The sequence below is a fragment of the Microcebus murinus genome, chromosome 14 (genome assembly GCF_040939455.1).
Source record: "Microcebus murinus isolate Inina chromosome 14, M.murinus_Inina_mat1.0, whole genome shotgun sequence".
Classification (NCBI taxonomy): Eukaryota; Metazoa; Chordata; class Mammalia; order Primates; family Cheirogaleidae; genus Microcebus; species Microcebus murinus.
Genome location: NC_134117.1, coordinates 358603 through 378700, shown reverse-complemented (window position 1 = coordinate 378700; position 20098 = coordinate 358603). Strand labels below are relative to the sequence as shown.

At 67.1% G+C, this 20098-nt stretch overlaps 1 protein-coding gene across 1 annotated transcript in view; it reads left to right on the top strand.

Moving 5' to 3' along the window:
* Positions 1-20098, top strand: part of KNDC1 (kinase non-catalytic C-lobe domain containing 1) — a 42959-nt gene that overhangs the window by 7748 nt on the left and 15113 nt on the right. Inside the window, exons 4-20 of the mRNA XM_076010368.1 lie at positions 3022-3168; positions 3504-3621; positions 5400-6103; positions 7952-8066; positions 8560-8631; positions 8718-8779; positions 9631-9789; positions 13016-13093; positions 13233-13329; positions 13757-13919; positions 13989-14638; positions 14759-14903; positions 16066-16160; positions 17118-17491; positions 18602-18695; positions 18801-18898; positions 19014-19234. Coding sequence (XP_075866483.1) covers positions 3022-3168; positions 3504-3621; positions 5400-6103; positions 7952-8066; positions 8560-8631; positions 8718-8779; positions 9631-9789; positions 13016-13093; positions 13233-13329; positions 13757-13919; positions 13989-14638; positions 14759-14903; positions 16066-16160; positions 17118-17491; positions 18602-18695; positions 18801-18898; positions 19014-19234 — 3392 coding nt within the window. The remainder of the gene's footprint in view (positions 1-3021; positions 3169-3503; positions 3622-5399; positions 6104-7951; positions 8067-8559; positions 8632-8717; positions 8780-9630; positions 9790-13015; positions 13094-13232; positions 13330-13756; positions 13920-13988; positions 14639-14758; positions 14904-16065; positions 16161-17117; positions 17492-18601; positions 18696-18800; positions 18899-19013; positions 19235-20098) is intronic.

Here is a 20098-nt window from a genome sequence, read left to right as displayed (position 1 = left end):
GCCGTTGATGTCACCACGTGGGGTCGGCCTCTGCCAGCCGTGCGGGGAGCCGGGGGCAGGGCTGCCGTTGGGGGCGCCCACCTTGTCCCCCGCCGGGGACTCCAGACAGCCCCAGTCACGGCTCCGCCTGTGGGAACAGTGGCTCTGACCACGTTTGTCATTGTTATACTTTCGTTCTGTGTTTTCTGGATGCAAATGCACACACGTGACAGTAAAACCACCTAAAACTCCCAGAGACGATGGGCAGGCGCCGTGGTTTCCCCGAGGCCTCTGGGTGGGGATCGCCCCCGAGGCCACCCTGCTGGGCTTTTTTTTTTTTTTTTTTTTTTTTTGAGACAGAATCTCACTTTGTTGCCCAGGCTAGAGTGAGTGCCGTGGCGTCAGCCTAGCTCACAGCAACCTCAGACTCCTGGGCTCAAGCGATCCTGCTGCCTCAGCCTCCTGAGTAGCTGGGACTACAGGCATGCGCCACCATGCCCGGCTAATTTTTTCTATATGTATTAGTTGTCCAATTAATTTCTATTTATAGTAGAGACGGGGTCTCGCTCTTGCTCAGGCTGGTTTCCAACTCCTGACCTTGAGCAATCCAACGGCCTTGGCCTCACAGAGTGCTAGGATTACGGGCGTGAGCCACAGCGCCCGGCCTCCGCTGAGCTTTTGAGGCCTTCGTGGTGGCCGAGGCGCCAGGCGGCCCCCAGGGCACGAGGGCATCGGCTCGGCCGCCTGGCCCTGGGCTCCCGCTCCGTCCCCTGGCACTGTCTGTCCGTCCGTTAGAGCCATCTGTCCGTGGGGCTGGGCTGAACCGGACGCTGATCCAAGGGCCATGGGGAGAGCAGAGCCTGAGCCCCGGCTCGGAGCAGGGCCGGTCTGGCCAGAGCACAGAGCCGGGGAGAGCAGAATCCCACTCCGGCCGCCCCGAGCGGCGCCTTCTCAATCTGGGGGGAACCGACCGTCTGGGTGACGGTGTCAGCTCTGGAGCTCTGATCCCAGAGGGGAGTTTCCGCACGCACTGCCCGCTGTGTCCCCGGTGCCCGTGAGCGGCAGGACGCCCACCGAACCTTCGGCTACTCGGCCTCCACGGCCCAGGGCTCCATCCTCTCGCTCCTGAGCATGCGGCGCCCTGGCCGGCCTCCCTCCACCCCTGCCCCTCTGCCAGGCAAGCCCAGCCAGGCGTCCCAGCACCCCCACCGCCCGGGGGCCGCCCACCCCCTTGTCCAGCTCCTGCTCCGTCCAGCCGAGTCCTGCTACCCTGGGTGTGGACACCCTGGCTCCGAGAGGGGCTCTCCCTGCCGGCCGGACCCCCAGAACGTGCTCGAGCTGCTGCTCTTAACAGCCAGACCGGCCCGACACTGGCATCTTGCTGGGTCACCAGCTGTGCCGGGAGGTGACCCGGGACCCCCCACCCACTCCCCAGAATTGCGCCACACAGTGTGGGGGTCCCCCAGGGAGATGGAGCCCGGCCCAGGCCCCCCACGAGTCTTTAAGGACCCTCAGGGGCGCGGGCAGGTGGCAGCCCCCCGGGGGCACCGGAGACCACAGGGGCCGGCAGCGCTGGCCGAGGTGCGGGGCAGAAACTGTGGCCGGCCAGGCCCAAGCCAAGCGGCGAGGAGCCGGCAGGTGGTGCCGGGCAGGGGCTGGTGCCACCGGGAGGGATGGGGGACCAGACGGCAGGGAACCCAGGACGCAGGGCAGGTGCGGAGAGCGCCCACGTGGGGTGTCAGGCCGGGCTCCGCGAAGGTCAGTCTGGTCCCCGGAGGGACTTGTGCTGTGAAGAGCTGGCGCCCGGGGCCGAAGTGGCTCACACGGAGAAGCACCAGGTCCTCGGCTGCGTGTGCATGCGGCGTTTGCATGTGTGCCGTGTCCAGGCGGGAGGCCTGGAGCATCCCTGTCAGTGTGGAGATGGCGTGTGTGGAGCGCCCTCTGGGGGGTGGGACTGCAGGAGGAGACTCAGTTTCCCCTCTGCAAAGCTTTTTATCTTACTCAAATACAACTTCTGAGCAGAAAAAGCAGTTGAGGCTGGCGGGGCGTGGAGGCTCATGCCTGTAATCCCAACACTCTGGGAGGCCGAGGTGGGAGGATCACTCGAGTTCAGGATTTCGAGACCAGCCTGAGCAAGAGCGAGACCCCATCTCTACTAAAAATAGAAAGAAATTAATTGGCCAACTAAAAATATATAGAAAAAATTAGCCGGGCATGGTGGCGAATGTCTGTAGTCCCAGCTACTCGGGAGGCTGAGGCAGGAGGATCGCTTGAGCCCAGGAGTCTGAGGTTGCTGTGAGTGGGGCTGACGCCACAGCACTCACTTGAGCCGGGGCAACACAGTGAGACTCTGTCTCAAAAAAAAAAAAAAGTTGAGGCAGAATTGGTGGTGCTGGATGGGCAGGCCCCGTGGCCGCGCTTCTGGACAGAGACCCTGGCAGGGGTCACGGTGGGAGGGGCAGCTGGGCCTGGGGTCCCGCGACATGGGGCTTTCAGCGAAAGCCAGACAGTCTGCAGGTGACCCCGGGCCTCACCACGGCTGAGGGTCATGTGACCACCCGGGGGCCTGGGCGCCCGGCCCCCCAGCAGCGGCGGCAGGTCCAGTTCAGGGTGGGCGCCATGTGCTCTCGGCCAGCCTCGGACTAGTATGGACACGGAGGTGGATGGGGACCGGCCTCACCTCCAGAAGGGGCGTGGTGCGGTCCTGGCCTCCACGTGTGTGCTGGGACCTGCCTCCCTGGGTTCCGCTCCTGTGGGAGCCTGGGACGGTGACGCCCCTGTGCTGTTCTGGATGAGGCAGCCAGGCCTTCACACGGGCCCTCAGGCCACAGCTGGGAAAGCCCTTTTCAAGCACAAGCGCAGCCCGACTTTCCTCTTGCCGAAACCCAGCGGGAGGGGCACGCCCCACAGAGAGAGGCTCGGCCCTGCAGAGGTGCCGCGGCCTCAGGGAGGGGGTCCGGCATCTGCCCCGAGGGGTGGGGTGGGGGGAGGGCGGCGTGGCGCAGGTGTGTGCCCGGCGCTGACGGCCCCTCCGTGCCGCAGGCTCACATCTACTCCCTGGGGGCCACGCTGAAGGCGGCCCTGGAGTACGTGGCGGAGCCCACGCTGGGGCCCAGGCTGAGCCAGGACCTGGAGGCGCTGCTGGGCCGGATGCAGGCTGAGGACCCCGGGGACCGGCCCGACCTGGAGGTAGGCGCTCGGCCGCGCCCCGCCCCCGGGACAAACACCGGCCCACCCCCCTGCCACGTGCACTGCACATGTGTGCACACACACACATGGGCCCGAGGCTCCCTTGGGTCCCTGGACAAGAACTTGGAGGTGCCGCATTGTGTTTAAGCGAGGGCTTGACTCTTCCCGCAGGTGTTTGTTACGGAAGGTTGGGCTCGTGACCGTCACGGGCCGAACGGGACCTCCCGGAACCCCAGGGTGGGGGTGCGGAAAACGGGCGGGCGGGTGGGCGGGTCCTGGGGGCTGTGCGGTCTGGGCGGGCAGGCCTCCTCCCTGGCGACCCGTCCTGTCCACAGAGCATCATCGCGCTCTGCGAGGAGAAGATGCAGCTCGCCTCCTCCTGCCGCCTGTGCCGCAGCCTCTCGGCCGTGGGGAGGAGGGTGCTCTCCATCGAGTCCTTCGGAGCACTGCAGGGTGAGCGCTCCCGGACCCACACACGTATGTGTTTGCATGTGTGCATACACATCGACACATCTGTGCATGTGTGCACGTGTAATGTGCCTACAAGTGTGCACATGCATACGTGCAATGCACACATATATACATGCATGTGAGTGTTCCCGCTAACATACACACACACATATATAGGCACACATCCACTTACACAGGTGTGTGCACACGTACACGTACTGCACACACATTAACACAGATCACATGCACACTCACATGCATACTAATGTAATCACACACCTTATAAACATCTGCACTGACACACAATCACATGCACCTATATTCACACAGATCACGTGTGTACCCCTGCACACATCCACTTACACAGGTGTGTGCACACGTACACGTACTGCACACACATTAACACAGATCACATGCACACTCACATGCATACTAATGTAATCACACACCTTATAAACATCTGCACTGACACACAATCACATGCACCTATATTCACACAGATCACGTGTGTACCCCTGTACACGCACACATTTACACTCACTCACACAGTCACACATATATGCAGATTCATGTGTGTCTATATATACTGCACCCTCCCAGGTGAGCACACTCTCATTTACATGCCCACACTGAAACACACATGTTCACACGTGCATACACGTTCACACTGTGCACACGCTCGCATGTCCACGTTCGCACTCATTCTCGGGGGCAGCTGGCAGTTTTGCAGACACCAGGCCACGAGAGCCGAGGTCAAGGTCACGTTCGGAAGTGACGGACACTAGTGCTGGTCACCCCTCTGGGTCCCAGGGGCTCAGCGAGTGGGCGTGGTGCCGTCTCCCTCTGCCAACGCCGCACGGCGACTGCTGCCGCAGCATCCGGGGGTCCCGTCTTTCCTCTTGCCGAAATCCAGCGGAGGGACACGCCCCGCAGAGAGAGGCTCGGCCCTGCAGAGGCGCCGCAGCCTCAGGGAGGGGGGCCAGCATCTGCCCCAAGAGGTGGGGGTGGGGGAGGGCGGCGTGGCGCAGGCGTGTGCCTGGCGCTGACGGCCCCTCCGTGCTGCGGGCTCACGTCTACTCCCTGGGGGCCACGCTGAAGGCGGCCCTGGAGTACACGGCACCATCTCCTGTCGTCCCAGTGCCCTGGCACAGACGGCACCTGCACACCGTGGCCTGCGCACCGTGGCCTGAGCACGGGGCCCGTGGGGCCTCAGGGCAGCGGTGCTGAGGCCGCAGCCGCAGGCAGCCTCGCAGAGGCCACAGCCTCGTCCTGCCGAGCAGGTGGCATTTCCAGCCCCGTGAGCGGTTGCACTGCCGCGGCCCAGGCGGGCGGCCACCAGCGTCACTCTTCACGGAGCAGTGCCCCCTGGGAGGGCGCAGCGTGACGCGGCTGCAGAGTCCCCAGAGCGGCCACGGGAGCCCGAGCCGCACTCACCCAGCGAGTGTGGGAGCCTGTCCGCCAGCACGGCCGTGGCCAGATTCAGTGTCGTGTCGTGGGGACTGTCACTTGTGTGCCATGATGGGAAAGTGACTGCCTCGGCCGAGATAATTAGCCAACCCAGGGCTCCCGTGGGAGCCCCCGGCGGAAGCCTGGCCTGGCCCGGGGAGAGGGAGGCCCCGAGCGGCTTTAATTAGCCAGGACCATGTGACGGGAGAGGCGGGATTGGCGGTCGGCCCTGTCCCCTGGGCACCTGTACTGGTGTCATGGAGGTGGCGGGGCTGGGGACGCCATCCGGGCGGGGCCCTCTGGCTCCGCGGTAACCACGTCCTGCTTGTGCGCAGATGTCGGGGAGACCCCCTGGAGGGAGAAACCTGCTCCAAGAAGCGCAGGGCCCAGGCGGCCGCCCGGAGACCGCGGTGCTGACCCAGAGCCCCTGCCTCAGCGCCGCCCGCCTGCAGGCCCAGAGCTGGAGACCAGCCCCAGGCCCTCGCCGCCCAAGCCCCTGCTGGCCCCCTCCATGAGGAACGGGGAGGGCCACGGCCGGGGGGGCCTGGCCGGCCTCTTCCTGGACACCAGGGGCCCCCTGGGCGAGCTGGACCGAGACCTGCTCAGGAGGGGCCGGCTGAGGAAGGTGCAGACGTTCCCCAGGCTCCTGCCCGACGGGCCCGAGGCCAGCGCCCTCCCCCCGCCACTGACCGGCTTGAAAAGCCAGCTGCTCACCTCTGAACTCTTCCCTCCGGACCCCAGGAAGGCCTTTCCGGATGGGGAAAATGGCCCTTCCAGCTCCAAGCCGCAGGCCAAGTGCAGACTGTGGCCCGGGCCGGAGCCCACGTCCCGGCTGGGAGGGGCTCCCCAAGCAGGCCTCAGCGGAGCCGGGGGGCCAGGGGCGCCCAAGGCTCCATGCCCCGGCCAGGAGCCCGCAGAGGAGAGATCCCCGCCCTGTCCTGCAGACCCAAGAGAGGCAGGCCCTGAAGGCCGGACACCCAGGGGTGACGAGGAGATTCCAGAAGCTGCCGTGCAGCCGGCAGGTGCAGACTCGGAGCAGGTGGGTGAGCAGGTGTCGTAGGGCTGGGCCAGGTAGGCGGCTCGAGGGCAGCAGGGGGTGTCCGGGCCCGAGAACTCCCAGGGCGTCCCCAATGTCGCTGGGAACCTGTGCAGCTGGCGGGACGGCCCCGGGAAGGTTACCGAGGAGGTACCACGGTTACCACGGTTACCATGGTAACACGGTTACCATGTCCTCTGCCCCTGGTGACGGCAAAGGACTCTGTCTGGAGCCAAACCTCGGGCAGGCTTGGGTGGTTTTGCGTCACCACGGGCGGTCTGAGGGACCGGCCCCTCGGGCCTCTGCCTCTGCGTCCTCGTGAGCTCCTCAGGGCAAGGACCCCAGAGCCGTGGCCCGAGGACCTCCTGTGCCACCAGGGCCTCCTTCCCGCCAGGCCGCTGACCCACAGTCCCGGCCTCACTCGCACTCACCTCCTGTGAGCCTGTGGGGTCCTCTCCACCTGGCTCAATGTGCACACGCGTGCCCCGCCACCCTGTCCTGCACTACCCACCCGCTTCCCGCGCCCAGGCGCCTCACGACAGCCCACCTTCCAGGTGGGTAAACTGAGGAACGGGGTGGCTAAGCCCCCGTGAGAAGGCGGCACTGCCGAGGGGTGGAGCTGAGGTCTCGGGACCGGGGCCGCCTGGACCTCAGCCCGAGGCGCAGGTGACAGAGCTGGCCCAGAGCCAGGGCCACCGCCAGGTCAGAGCTTGCGCTGGGGCACACACGTGACACGTTGGCGGAGGAGGGCGGGTGCCAGCTGCCCCACGTTTCAGCCCTGAGAGGCGCCAGGGCCTGGACGCGGGTCTCTGCTGAGGCTGCACCTGCGGCCCGAGGCTGGCGGCTTCGGTCCTGGCTCTCCACGGGCCTCGGAGCAGGCGGAGCGCTGCCCTCGGCGAAGCTCTTTGGACTCCAGCCGTGCGTGTTAAAACACGTGTAACAGGTCGGGTGCAGTGGCTCACACCTGTAATCCTAGTGCTCTGGGAGGCCGAGGCAGGAGGATTGCTCAAGGTTAGAAATTCAAAACCAGCCTGAGCAAGAGCGAGACCCCATCTCTACTAAAATATAGAAAGAAAATTAATTGGCCAACTAAAAATATATAGAAAAAATTAGCCGGGCATGGTGGCGCATGCCTGTAGTCCCAGCTACTCCGGAGGCTGAGGCAGGAGGATTGCTTGAGCCCAGGAGTTTGAGGTTGCTATGAGCTAGGCTGACGCCACGGCACTCACTCCAGCCTGGGCAACAAAGCAAGACTCTGCCTCAAAAAAAAAAAAAAAAAACCACATAACATGAAACCTACCGTTTTACCTGCTTTAAGTGCACCGAGCGTCACGCGTGTTCACCCGTCTCTGGGACACTGTGTCGTCCGCCCCACGCCAGACACTGCTCCTCCCCAGCCCCCGCACCTCCCTCCACTCCCCGTCCCTGTGAGTCTGACGCCCGCCCGGCAGCCACCGTGCTGCCCTGTGGGGACCGGCCCGGCCACGAGCACGGCGTCCTCAGGGTCCTCCACGCCGCAGAAAGTGCCGGAATCTCCTTCCGCTCTGGGGCTGGACGATGTCCCACCCTGCGGGACAGTGGACACGGGCTGCGTCCCCACCAGCCCTGGGACTGGCCGGTGCTGCGGGGACACGCATGTGCGTGTGCCTCCGCTCCCTTCCCTGGGCCCTCGTGCAGCGGCAGGACCGCCGGGTCACAGGGTCACTACACGCTCCGTCCTCAGCCGCGGGCACCTGGGACCGTCATCCCGCCAGCAGTGCGCAGGGCTCCGGCCCGCGCCCTCGCCAGGCTTGTCTCGGCGTCCGCGCGGCTGGGTGGCTCTCGCCCCTGACGACGCCCCTCTCCCCGCAGCCGGCGCCCCTGCAGGACGTCCTGTCCCGGCTGGGCCGGCCCCTGAGGGAGTACGAGCTGTGGGCCCTCTGCCTGGCCTGCCTGGGCGCGCTGCGGACCCTCCCCCAGCACCCAGGTGAGGCCCTCCCCCACCCGCGGGCCCTGGGGGCTGGGGGGCGGGTGCTCACGGGTCGGCCTCCCAGCCAGGCTGTGATAGAAACGGGGGCCACACCTCCCCAACGGGGCCACGCTGTCCCCAGGGAGGGAATCTCCCCGCGCTGGGCTGTGTCCCCCCAAAGCCCGACCTGCCGGACAGCGGGACAGGTGGGCGGGACGTCGGTGGCATTTTTGCCCTGCCCGGGGGCGGGCGAGGACCGAGTCCAGGGGGCTGGGGGCATCAGAGGTCCACGGCCACCCGAGCCTGGCGTCCCCACGCTGTGCACCCACAGCCCTGGGGCGGCCTCAGGAGGGACCCGTGACCCCCAGGGCACAGCCGCCATGCTGGTGCTGGCCGGCACTGCCCAGGGCCGCGTGCCCGTGTGGCCGGGCCGCCTCGCCCGGCCGAGTCCCTGCAGGCCCAGAGAGCAGGGCCACGCCTGTGCCCGCCGCTGACCGCAGCTCTGTCGCAGCCTTCCTGCGCCTGGACTCCGTGCTGCTCACCGAGGATGGCGCCGTGCTCCTCAGGCCGCCCCCTGCCGACGGTGGGTATGGGGGGGCGGGGGCCCCCCCAAGGGCCGGGACCAGCAGCAGCTGGGACGGGGAGGCTAAGCAGGCTCTTCTCCCGCAGGCTCCTGCGACTCCTTCTTCCTGGCTCCCGAGCTGGCAGAGCAACGGCTGGTGACCGAGAAGGTAACCGGGCCCCGGCCCTGTGCCAGCCCGAGGGCAGCGCTGGCCGGGTGTGCGGGAGCTGCCCTCCTGGCTCTCTGACCCAGGGCCGAGCCCTCAGCAGTGTCCGTGCCGCACTCCTTAAACACCGCATCATACAAACTGCGCTTGCAATTGGATGAATTGTACTCAAAGCTAAGGTAGGGGCCGGGCGCGGCGGCTCACGCCTGTAATCCCAGCACTCTGGGAGGCCGAGGCAGGAGGATTGCTCGAGGTCGGGAGTTCGAGACCAGCCTGAGCAAGAGCGAGACCCTGTGTCTACTAAAAATAGAAATTATCTGGACAACTAAAAATATACATAGAAAAAAATCAGCCAGGCGTGGTGGTGCACACCTGTAGTCCCAGCTACTTGGGAGGCTGAGGCAGGAGGATCGCTTGAGCCCAGGAGTTGGAGGTTGCTGTGAGCTGGGCTGACTCCATGACACTCTAGCTGGGCAACAGAGTGAGACTCTGTCTCAAAAAAAAAAAGAGAGAAGCTCACGTCTGTCCACAGTTGTTTGTGTGTTTGCCCAGAGAGCCTAGAGTTGGCCACTTAGCGGCACAGCACTGGTTGGGAGCGACTCCCGGGAGGCCCAGTCAGGCCGTCACACCTGAGTGCTTAAAACCCAAAAGGGGGTTGGGGGAGGGGGCTGCTTATTAAACGCAGATTCCCACCCCTGGCTCTGAAGTGAGGGTGGGTGGGGCCACCAGGCTCAGGGCCACGACCCCCAGCATTGCAAGACGAGCCCCCCTGCAGGGCTGTGCCTCGGTGTCCCCTGGGGGGTCCAGGTCTACAGGGCGCAGCAGCCACCTCTGCTCTCTCTGCTGCCGCCCAGGCCTCCGTGTACTGTGTGGCCGCCGTCCTGTGGACCGCAGCCAAGTTCGGCGTCCCCCGCGACCGCAAGCTGGCCCTGCCGCGCAGGCTCAAGACCCTCCTCCTGGACATGGCCCGGCGCAGCGCCCTGGAGCGGCCGTCCGCGGCCGAGGCCGTCAAGGTAACCGCTTGGCGGCCCTGGCCCCAGCTCACAGTCCACGGGCCTCGGGAGGAGGCCAGCCGCCGGCTGGACACGCACGGGCCGGGAGGAAGCCTTCCGGTCCTTTCTAGGAGTGGGTGTGTCTCAGCCACGGCCCATCCACGTGGGCCGGCAGTGTGGTCCCTGCTGCTCCACGGCTGCTCCTCCAGGCACCCCCCTCTCTCCAACACCCCCCTCTCCAACACCCCCCTCTCTCCAACACCCCCCTCTCCAACACCCCCCTCTCTCCAACACCCCCCTCTCTCCAACACCCCCCTCTCTCCAACACCCCCCTCTCTCCAACACCCCCCTCTCTCCAACACCCCCCTCTCTCCAACACCCCCCTCCCTCCAACACCCCCCTCCCTCCAACACCCCCTCTCTCCAACACCCCCCTCTCCATCACCCCCCTCTCTCCAACACCCCCCTCCCTCCAACACCCCCCTCTCTCCAACACCCCCTCTCTCCAACACCCCCTCTCTCCAACACCCCCTCTCTCCAACACCCCCCTCTCTCCAACACCCCCTCTCTCCAACACCCCCTCTCTCCAACACCCCCCTCTCTCCAACACCCCCCTCTCTCCAACACCCCCCTCTCTCCAACACCCCCCTCTCTCCAACACCCCCTCTCTCCAACACCCCCCTCCCTCCAACACCCCCTCTCTCCAACACCCCCCTCTCTCCAACACCCCCTCTCTCCAACACCCCCCTCTCTCCAACACCCCCCTCTCTCCAACACCCCCTCTCTCCAACACCCCCCTCTCTCCAACACCCCCTCTCTCCAACACCCCCTCTCTCCAACACCCCCCTCCCTCCAACACCCCCCTCTCTCCAACACCCCCTCTCTCCAACACCCCCTCTCTCCAACACCCCCTCTCTCCAACACCCCCCTCCCTCCAACACCCCCTCTCTCCAACACCCCCCTCTCTCCAACACCCCCCTCTCTCCAACACCCCCTCTCTCCAACACCCCCCTCTCTCCAACACCCCCTCTCTCCAACACCCCCCTCTCTCCAACACCCCCCTCTCTCCAACACCCCCCTCTTTCCAACACCCCCCTCTCTCCAACACCCCCCTCCCTCCAACACCCCCTCTCTCCAACACCCCCCTCTCTCCAACACCCCCCTCTCTCCAACACCCCCTCTCTCCAACACCCCCCTCTCTCCAACACCCCCCTCTCTCCAACACCCCCTCTCTCCAACACCCCCCTCTCTCCAACACCCCCTCTCTCCAACACCCCCTCTCTCCAACACCCCCCTCCCTCCAACACCCCCCTCTCTCCAACACCCCCCTCTCTCCAACACCCCCTCTCTCCATAACCCCCCTCTCTCCAACACCCCCCTCTCTCCAACACCCCCCTCTCTCCAACACCCCCCTCTCTCCAACACCCCCTCTCTCCAACACCCCCTCTCTCCAACACCCCCCTCTCTCCAACACCCCCCCTCTCCAACACCCCGCTCTCTCCAACACCCCCTCTCTCCAACACCCCCCTCTCTCCAACACCCCCTCTCTCCAACACCCCCCTCTCTCCAACACCCCGCTCTCTCCAACACCCCCCTCCCTCCAACACCCCCTCTCTCCAACACCCCCCTCTCTACAACACCCCCCTCTCTCCAACACCCCCCTCTCTCCAACACCCCGCTCTCTCCAACACCCCCTCTCTCCAACACCCCCCTCTCCAACACCCCCCTCTCTCCAACACCCCCTCTCTCCAACACCCCCATCTCTCCAACACCCCGCTCTCTCCAACACCCCCCTCCCTCCAACACCCCCTCTCTCCAACACCCCCCTCTCTCCAACACCCCCCTCTCCAACACCCCCTCTCTCCAACACCCCCCTCTCTCCAACACCCCCCTCTCTCCAACACACCCCTCTCTCCAACACCCCCTCTCTCCAACACCCCCCTCTCTCCAACACCCCCCTCTCTCCCACACCCCCTCTCTCCAACACCCCCCTCTCTCCAACACCCCCTCTCTCCAACACCCCCCTCTCCAACACCCCCCTCTCTCCAACACCCCCCTCCCTCCAACACCCCCTCTCTCCAACACCCCCCTCTCCAACACCCCCCTCTCTCCAACACCCCCCTCTCTCCAACACCCCCTCTCTCCAACACCCCCCTCTCTCCAACACCCCCCTCTCTCCAACACCCCCCTCTCTCCAACACCCCCCTCCCTCCAACACCCCCTCTCTCCAACACCCCCCTCTCCAACACCCCCCTCTCTCCAACACCCCCCTCCCTCCAACACCCCCTCTCTCCAACACCCCCCTCTCTCCAACACCCCGCTCTCTCCAACACCCCCCTCCCTCCAACACCCCCTCTCTCCAACACCCCCCTCTCTCCAACACCCCGCTCTCTCCAACACCCCGCTCTCTCCAACACCCCCCTCTCTCCAACACCCCCCTCCCTCCAACACCCCCTCTCTCCAACACCCCCTCTCTCCAACACCCCCTCTCTCCAACACCCCCCTCTCTCCAACACCCCCTCTCTCCAACACCCCGCTCTCTCCAACACCCCGCTCTCTCCACGGGGTCCAGCGACCAGAGAGCGGGCAAGGGCGTCCCCCCAGCCTGCAGCTCAGGCCACCTCCTCTGAGGGTCCCGCTGGCCTCACCCCTCCCCACCTGGTCCCACTGCTGGGACTCGGACCTCGGGGTGGGTGGGCCCTAACCCCTCCCGAGAGGGTCCTCACCAGCCCCACCAGCAAAGAGTGGGTGACGGAGCAGGGTCCCCGCGGCTGTGAGGCCACCACACCTTCTGGAAGGAGGAGCCACATGCAGACAGGCAGGGGGGGGCTGGGGGCACCTGGGTCTGTGGCCTTGATGGTCACGTGAGGACAAGACCAAGTCTCAAAGTGGTGGGAGCAGGTGCTCCCAGGAGTCACACAGGCACCCGCCGCCCCTCGCGGGGTGTGGGGCTTCGGGAGGGGGCCGGGCTGGGGGGAGGGGGCCCGGGCTGGGGGGGAGGGGGCCCGGGCTGGGGGGAGGGGCCCAGGGGTCCAGCCAGCGTCCCTGGGGGGCGGCCGTGGGCGCCACGTGGCTGCCGGCCCTTTCTGGTGAGCGCCCGGAGGAAGGGCGGCCGTGGCCTGTCGCTGGAGCGAGCAGTGAGCACCGCGGGGCCGGGGCCTTCTCAGACGGGAGCTCCTCGGAGCGGGGCCGGGCAGGGCCGCAGCTCAGCTGTCGGACGCGTGGACCGACGTTCTCCCTGCTCTCAGGTGTGCAGTGCTTACCTGCTCCAGCGGGGCATGGACAGCAGGAAGGTCCTGGCCCACCTGCGGGCGTCCACCTGCGAGGTATGCGTGCTCCGCGGCCCCAGTGCTCGTCCCCCAACCCCCGTGCCGCAGGTGGCACCAGCACAGGGGGGTCCACCCCACCCCACCCCCATCCAGGCCTCTGTGGCACCTGGGCCGGGCCCTGTGTCCTTCCGCCCAGGTCTGCCCGGAGGAGCAGAGCGTCGGTCTCCAGACGGCGTCCTCGGTGGTTGAGCTGAAGCCCGGCACGGCGGCGCCTGCTCCGGACCCCGGCCCAGGTGGGCCCCCACCCCACACCCCAGCCACCCCACCCTGAGCGGACACACAGCACCCACGGCTCTGGGAACCCGGGGCGGCGTGCCCAGCTCTCAGCCTCTCCCAAAACTCCCCGGCTCACAGCTGCTCTGCCCCAGCCCCCACCCCAGACCCTCCCGAGCCCACGCTCCGAGACCCCCAGTTCTCCTCCTGCCACTTGGAGCCCCCCAGGTCTCAGCACCTCCACCCCAACGCCCTGCCTGGCCTCTCTGGCCTGGCCCTGAGCCCCAGCCCTCCCCCAAGCTCTAGCCACTCCCACCCCCAGCCCCAGGCCTGGCTCTGAGGGGCCCTCGGGGACCAGGGGAGGGTGCGGATGGCCCCACGGGGCAGGAAAGAGCAGCCGGTGGGCCCTGGGCTCCCAGCACCCCCACATCCACCACCCGTCCCCAGATTTTGTGCCGGTCAGCAGTGATGCCGGACTTGTGGCCATGCCGGGGCCCGTGCCCAGCCAGCCCCCTGGCTGCCAAGGAGCCCCCCAGCTGCCAGCCGCCTTCTCCTCCGTGGCCACTCACCTCAGGCCCATTGTCCTCCCGCAGGATACAAGCCTCACCAGGTGAGTCTCCCGGAGCAGGGGGGTGCCCGAGTTTGGGGCTCCCTGCTAAGCTCTCTGCTCCCCGCGCAGGGACCAGCTTGTCTCGAGCCCAGGGCTGGCGGAGAGCGGGGAGGAGGGGAACGGCCAGCCGGAGGAGGGAGGCAGAGAGCAGAAGCACCCCCCCCAGACCCCCACCGGAGACAGCCTGGAGGTCGGGCCCCGGGGAGCAGCCCCAGAACCTCTCTCGGAGCCGGTGCTTCCGGACTGGGCCCAGGGGCACCCCCAGCCCCCGGCCCCCGAGAACCAGCTGGAGGGGGCGTCACCGGTGACTCCTGGCTCCGCTGCCCCCACCCTGGCCCTGAAGCCATCGGTGCCGCCCCCGCAGCCAGGGACGGATGGGCAGGTCCCACCAGGAGCCATTCCCCCCACGAAGCCACCGCGGAGCAAGGCCACCGACCCCCCGGGCCAGGAGCCGGACGGCCCCCAACCGGCCTCCCCGGGCCCTGCCCTGGCCGGGGGGCGCGCAGACAGCGCCGGGGGCTCCCCCGTGGCAGAGCGGGGGGACGGCGTCCCCGAGAGGCCCCAGCCAGCAGACCACAAGCTCTGCCCGCCCGGCGTGGACGCCTCGCCGCCCGCGCAGGGGACCGCCTGCCCGTCACTGCGGGAGGCCACGCGCCTCATCCAGGAGGAGTTTGCCGTGGACGGCTACCTGGACAACGGGCTGGAGGCCCTGATCATGGGTGCGGGCGCGGGCGCAGGGGCGCGGGCGGGACTGGGCCCCCGGGGAGTGGCCGGCGCGAGGGGCCGACCCCCAGCCCAGCCCCCCTGACCGTGTCCGGTCACCGTGTCCCGCCGCCCAGGGGAACACATCCTCGCCTTGAAAGACCTCTCCTTCGCCACCTTCTGCGGCGCCGTCTCCGAGAAGTTCTGCGACCTCTACTGGGACGAGAAGCTGCTGCTGAGCCTCTTCAGCGTGGTCAACGGGCCGGCCTCGCCCTCGGGCAGGTGAGAGCCGCAGGGAGGCCCCGCCGAGAGGCCGGACCGGCACTGTGCAGTCAGGGCGGCACGGCCCGGCCTCGGAGGGGGACAGGGGATGGGAACTGCCCACGGGGTGACAGTCACGGGGCGCAGGCGGGAGAGGAAGCCACAGACCACGCCACGGCCTGGCCCTCCGTGGGACGCGCCACCCTGGAGTAGGGGGGAGGTCGGGTGGGGGGGTCGGGTGGGGGGAAGGTCAGGTGGGGGGGAGGTCAAGTAGGGGGGAGGTCGGCTGGGGGGAGGTCAAGTAGGGGGAGGTCGGGTGGGGGGGAGGTCTGGTAGGGGAGAGGTCAAGTGGGGGGAGGTCGGGTGGGGGGGAGATTGGGTGGGGGGAGGTCGGGTGGGGGGAGGTCGGGTAGGGGGAGGTCAAGTGGGGGGGAGATCGAGTAGGGAGGAGGTCAGGTAGTGGGGAGGTCGAGTAGGGTGGAGGTCGGGTAGGGAGGAGTTTGGGTGGGGTGGGGGGAGGTCAGGTGGGGGGGAGGTCGAGTAGGGGGGAGGTCGAGAGGGGGGAGGTCGGGTGGGGGGAGGTCAGGTGGGGGCGAGGTCGGGTGGAGGGGAGGTCAGGGAGGGGGGGAGGTCGGGTAGGGGGAAGGTCGGTGGGGGGGAGGTCAGGGAGGGGGTTGGTCTGGTAGGGAGGAGGTTGGGTGGGGGGAGGTCGGGTGGGGGGGAGGTCGGGTGGGGGGGAGGTCAGGTGGGGGGACCCTGGACGAGGCCGTGCCCAGAGCCCCCCACGCCCTGTGCTGAGGGACTGAGCAGGGGGACAGTATTCACTGTCAGGAGCGGGGTGGGGGGGGGCCCTGACCTTGTTCCCAGCCCCACGCCAGCCTGCGCCTCCCCGACCCCAAACACGCGTGTCTGTGGCGCTGGGAAGGGAAGCCCCAGACTGTCCCCGATTCCGTCTCCGGACCCCGAGGACCTGCGTGTGCCGTGGCCCTTAGTGGCCCAGAGGGGCAAGTTCGTGACCCCCCGTCGCCCCAGCCGTGGGTTCTGTGTGGCCGCGTGGCCCTGCTAAGTCCTGCTTGTACACGGGAGTGGTCCACGCCAGCCCTGGGATGGGGTCACTGCAGAGACTGAGGCCGGTTCCCAGCGGGTGGGGGCGTCTGACCCATGTTCCACGTTCTCTCGGCAGCGCTTCCGAGGAGGCCGGGCCTCGGCCCGAGCGCAGGCTGAGCGGGTGCTCGCTGTCGGGCCAGAGACCCACGCTGCCCGGACCGGGTAAGAGCTGAGGCCGCGCCCCGCGGGCACCGGGGAAGGACATCTGGGACCCCAGGGCCTGTCCCGAGAAGGGAAGTTTCCTCCCCACAGTGGGCAGGGCTGGGGCTGTGGGGGGCTCCTGCCCTCCCCACCAGCAGGCGGGACCAGGCAGGGGCGGGGCCTTGGGTCTCCCAGGACGGGGTGTGGCTGCAGTCACCCTAGGGTCTGCCCTTGGGCCTGCGCCCGGCCAGTGACCAGAGCCTCTGTCATGGGCTCGGGCCAGTCCTGGCAAATCAGAGAAGCAGTCAGGGCCGGGCGCGGTGGCTCACACCTGTAATCTTAGCACTCTGGGAGGCCGAGGCGGGAGGATTGCTCGAGGTCAGGAGTTCGAGACCAGCCTGAGCAAGAGGGAGACCCCGTCTCTACTAAAAATAGAAAGAAATTATCTGGACAACTAAAAACATACATAGAAAAAAGTAGCCGGGCATGGTGGCGCATGCCTGTAGTCCCAGCTACTCAGGAGGCTGAGGCAGGAGGATCGCTCGAGCCCAGGAGTTTGAGGTTGCTGTGAGCGAGGCTGATGCCACAGCACTCTAGCTGGGCAACAGAGTGAGACTCTGTCTCGGAAAAAAAAAAAAAGAGAGAGAGAAGCGGTCAGCACGCCGGGCGCGGCGTCCACACACGCCTGGGTGACCAGGGACGCCCAGGAGAGCTGCCTGCCCGGCTCAGGTGGGAGCGTCCGGCATTAGGAGAGCCCGGGCTGCCGCGGGCGGGTTTGCATGTGAAAACACGCAGATTCGTTTGGGGGCCAGCGGGCTGCGGGGCCCGGGCCCGGGGAGGGCGGGGCGGGACTCTGAGTGCACGCGGAGTTGGAACACACGGAGAGCCCAGCGGCGCGCTCTGCCCGCCAGGGCCCCTCCGGGGGCAGGTCACCCTCCCAGATCCCCACGCGACCCTCCGGGCGCTGCGCGTGACCTTCCTCCGCAGGGAAGGACAAGCCGGCCGCGGGCAGGACCAGCAGAGCCCCCAGCCTGGCCCCCTCCCTGCCGGACGCGGACGCCGACGAGCTCTCCCAGGGCAACTTCGAGGTGGGCTTCCGGCCCCAGAAGTCCACGCGGGCGGAGCGGGAGCGGCAGCCCGAGGACGGCCGGCCGGCGTGGGGAGCCGGGGACACGGAGGCCAGGCCCGGGGAGGGCGGCCCGGCGGCGCCCCCCGGCCCGGCAGGGCTGCAGAGCTGCAACCCCGGCTGGTCCAGCGCCTTCTACGAGGCGGACTGCTTCGGGGCGGACGTGCACAGCTACGTGAAGGCGCTGGGGCGGCAGGCGGCCGGCGGGAGCGCGCAGCCGGACGCCCAGGCCCCGGTGAGTCCAGCTGCCCGCCGGGGCGAACTCGGAGCGAGCCCGCCATCAAGCAGAGCGACCGTGTCACCCCGGGGACAGACGGTGCCCCCAGCTCTCCCCGCAGTGGTCCGGGCCCCTCCTGTGCTGGGCTGTCCTGGGCTGGGCTCGCCTGCAGGAGACCCCATGTCGGGGGGTTGGGGGGGCGCAGAGCTGGCGCGTGGTCGGAGTGACGGGTTCACGGGGACGGCGAGGGCTGCTCCCCGACTGTCCCCGGGGGCCGACTCTGGCTGAGGGCGCAGGCAGCCCGTCCCCCAGGCTCTGCCCTGCGGGCCGGGGACCAAGGAGGGGCCTCCGGACCTCAGATGCCCGGGCCGGTGGCTGCAGCCCGCCAAGTGTGCGTGTCTCCCCTGGAGGCTGTGCTGGGGGGGTCCTCATTGCAACGCGTGTCCCGAGTGGCAGTGTGTGTCCCCATCGCCGTGCGTGTCCCCATCGCAACGCGTCCCCATCGCCGTGTGTGTCCCCATCGCCGTGCGTGTCCTGAGTGGCAGTGCGTGTCCCCATCGCAACGCGTGTCTCCCCTGGAGGCTGTGCTGGGGGGGAAGAGGGGCTGAGCGCTGGGGGTCCTCGTTGCAATGCGTGTCCCGAGTGGCAGTGTGTGTCCCCATCACCGTGCGTGTCCCCACTGCGGTGCGTGTCCCCACTGCGGTGCGTGTCCCCACTGTGGTGCGTGTCCCCACTGCGGTGCGTGTCCCCACTGCGGTGCATGTCCCCATCGTGGTGCGTGTCCTCACTGCAGTGCGTGTCCCCATCATGGTGCGTGTCCCCACTGTGGTGCGTGTCCCCACTGTGGTGCATGTCCCCATCGTGGTGCGTGTCCTCACTGCAGTGCGTGTCCCCATCATGGTGCGTGTCCCCACTGCAGTGCGTGTCCCCACTGCGGTGCGTGTCCCCACTGCGGTGCGTGTCCCCACTGCGGTGAGTGTCCCCACCGAGGTGCGTGTACCCACCGAGGTGCGTGTCCCCACCGTGATGCGTGTACCCATCATGGTGCGTGTCCCCACCGCGGTGCAGCCTTGCTGCCCCTGGCTGAGCCTCGCTGCCCCTGGCTGAGCCTCGCTGCCCCCTCACCAGGAGCTGGAGCAGCAGCTGGTGATGGAGCAGAGGAACTACCGCAAGACCCTCAAGTTCTACCAGAAGCTCCTGCAGAAGGAAAAGCGCAACAAAGGTACCCGCGGGCCAGCGCGGCCAGGGCAAGGCGCGCCGTCCCCGAGTGCCGACCCTGCCCCCCCCCAGGCTCCGAGGTCAAGACCTTGCTGTGCCCCCCCTGCAGGGTCGGAGGTCAAGACCATGCTGTGCAAGCTGAGGACGCAGCTGGAGGAGACCAAGTCCAGGGTGCAGTTCCTGGGCCTGGTCAAGAAGTACCTGCAGGCGAGTGGCCGGAGCCCGCGGACGGGCAGGGCGGACGGGCAGGGCGGACGGGCGGGTCTGGGCCACAGGGAGCCCGGGGCAGTGAGTGACGAGCCCCTGCGTCCACCCACGCCAGGTCCTATACGCGGAGCGCTGGGGCCTGGAGCCCTGCGCCCTGCCCGTGATCGTGAACATCGCGGCGGCCCCCTGCGACACGCTGGACTTCAGCCCGCTGGACGAGTCCTCGTCCCTCGTCTTCTACAACGTCAACAAGCACCCGGGCGGCGGCCGGCAGCGCAAGGCGCGCGTCCTGCAGGCGGGCACGCCGCTGGGGCTCATGGCCTACCTGTACTCCAGGTGCGGCCCCGGGGCAGGCGGGGAAGCTGGTCGGGAAAACAGAGAAGGGCCCGGGGTGGGGGACAGAGGCCTCGGTGGGCCCGGCGTCCCTGGGCCCTGCACGCTGACACGCCCACCCCGCACAGCAAACACGCTGACTCGCAGGCTGTGGTCTCAGCCTCCCCCACATCTGCCAGACCCACGGCCACCGTCAGGTCTCCGTGCTGTTACGGGGACGTGTATGTGTGCGTGACTGTGCGTGCAGGTGCATGCACATGCAGTGTGGGGTGTGTGGTCTGTGTGCTGGGTGTGTGCATGTGTGTTGTGTATGATTGTGCATGCGTGATATGCACAAGTATACACATGTATGGTATGTGTGGTATATTGGGGGCATTGTGTGGTGTGGTGTATGGTTGTGCGTGTGCAGTATGCATGTGTGATGTGCATGTGGGCATTGCGGTGTGTAGCCTGTGTGGTCATGGGTGTTGTGTGGCATGTGTTGTGTGGTATGGCATGTATGATGTGTGTAGTGTGAGTGATTGTGCTGTGACGTGTATGGTGTGTGTGTGTAGTTGTGGGTATGTGGCGTATGTGATGAGTGTGGTGTGTGTGAATGTGTGGTTGTGGGTGTGTACAGCGTGTGTGGTGTTTGTGTGCTGTGTATGATGTAGGTGAGGAGTATGTGGTTGTGGGGTGTGTGTGGTTGTGGGTGTACATAGTATGTATGTGTGGTTGGAGGTTGGCATGTATGTGTGTGTAGTTGTGGGTGTTTGGCATATATGATGTGTGTGGCATGTATGTGTGAGGACATGGGTGACGTATGTGGTATGTGTGGTGGGGGTGGCATGTGTGATGTATGTGGTGGGGGTGGCGTGTGTGATGTGC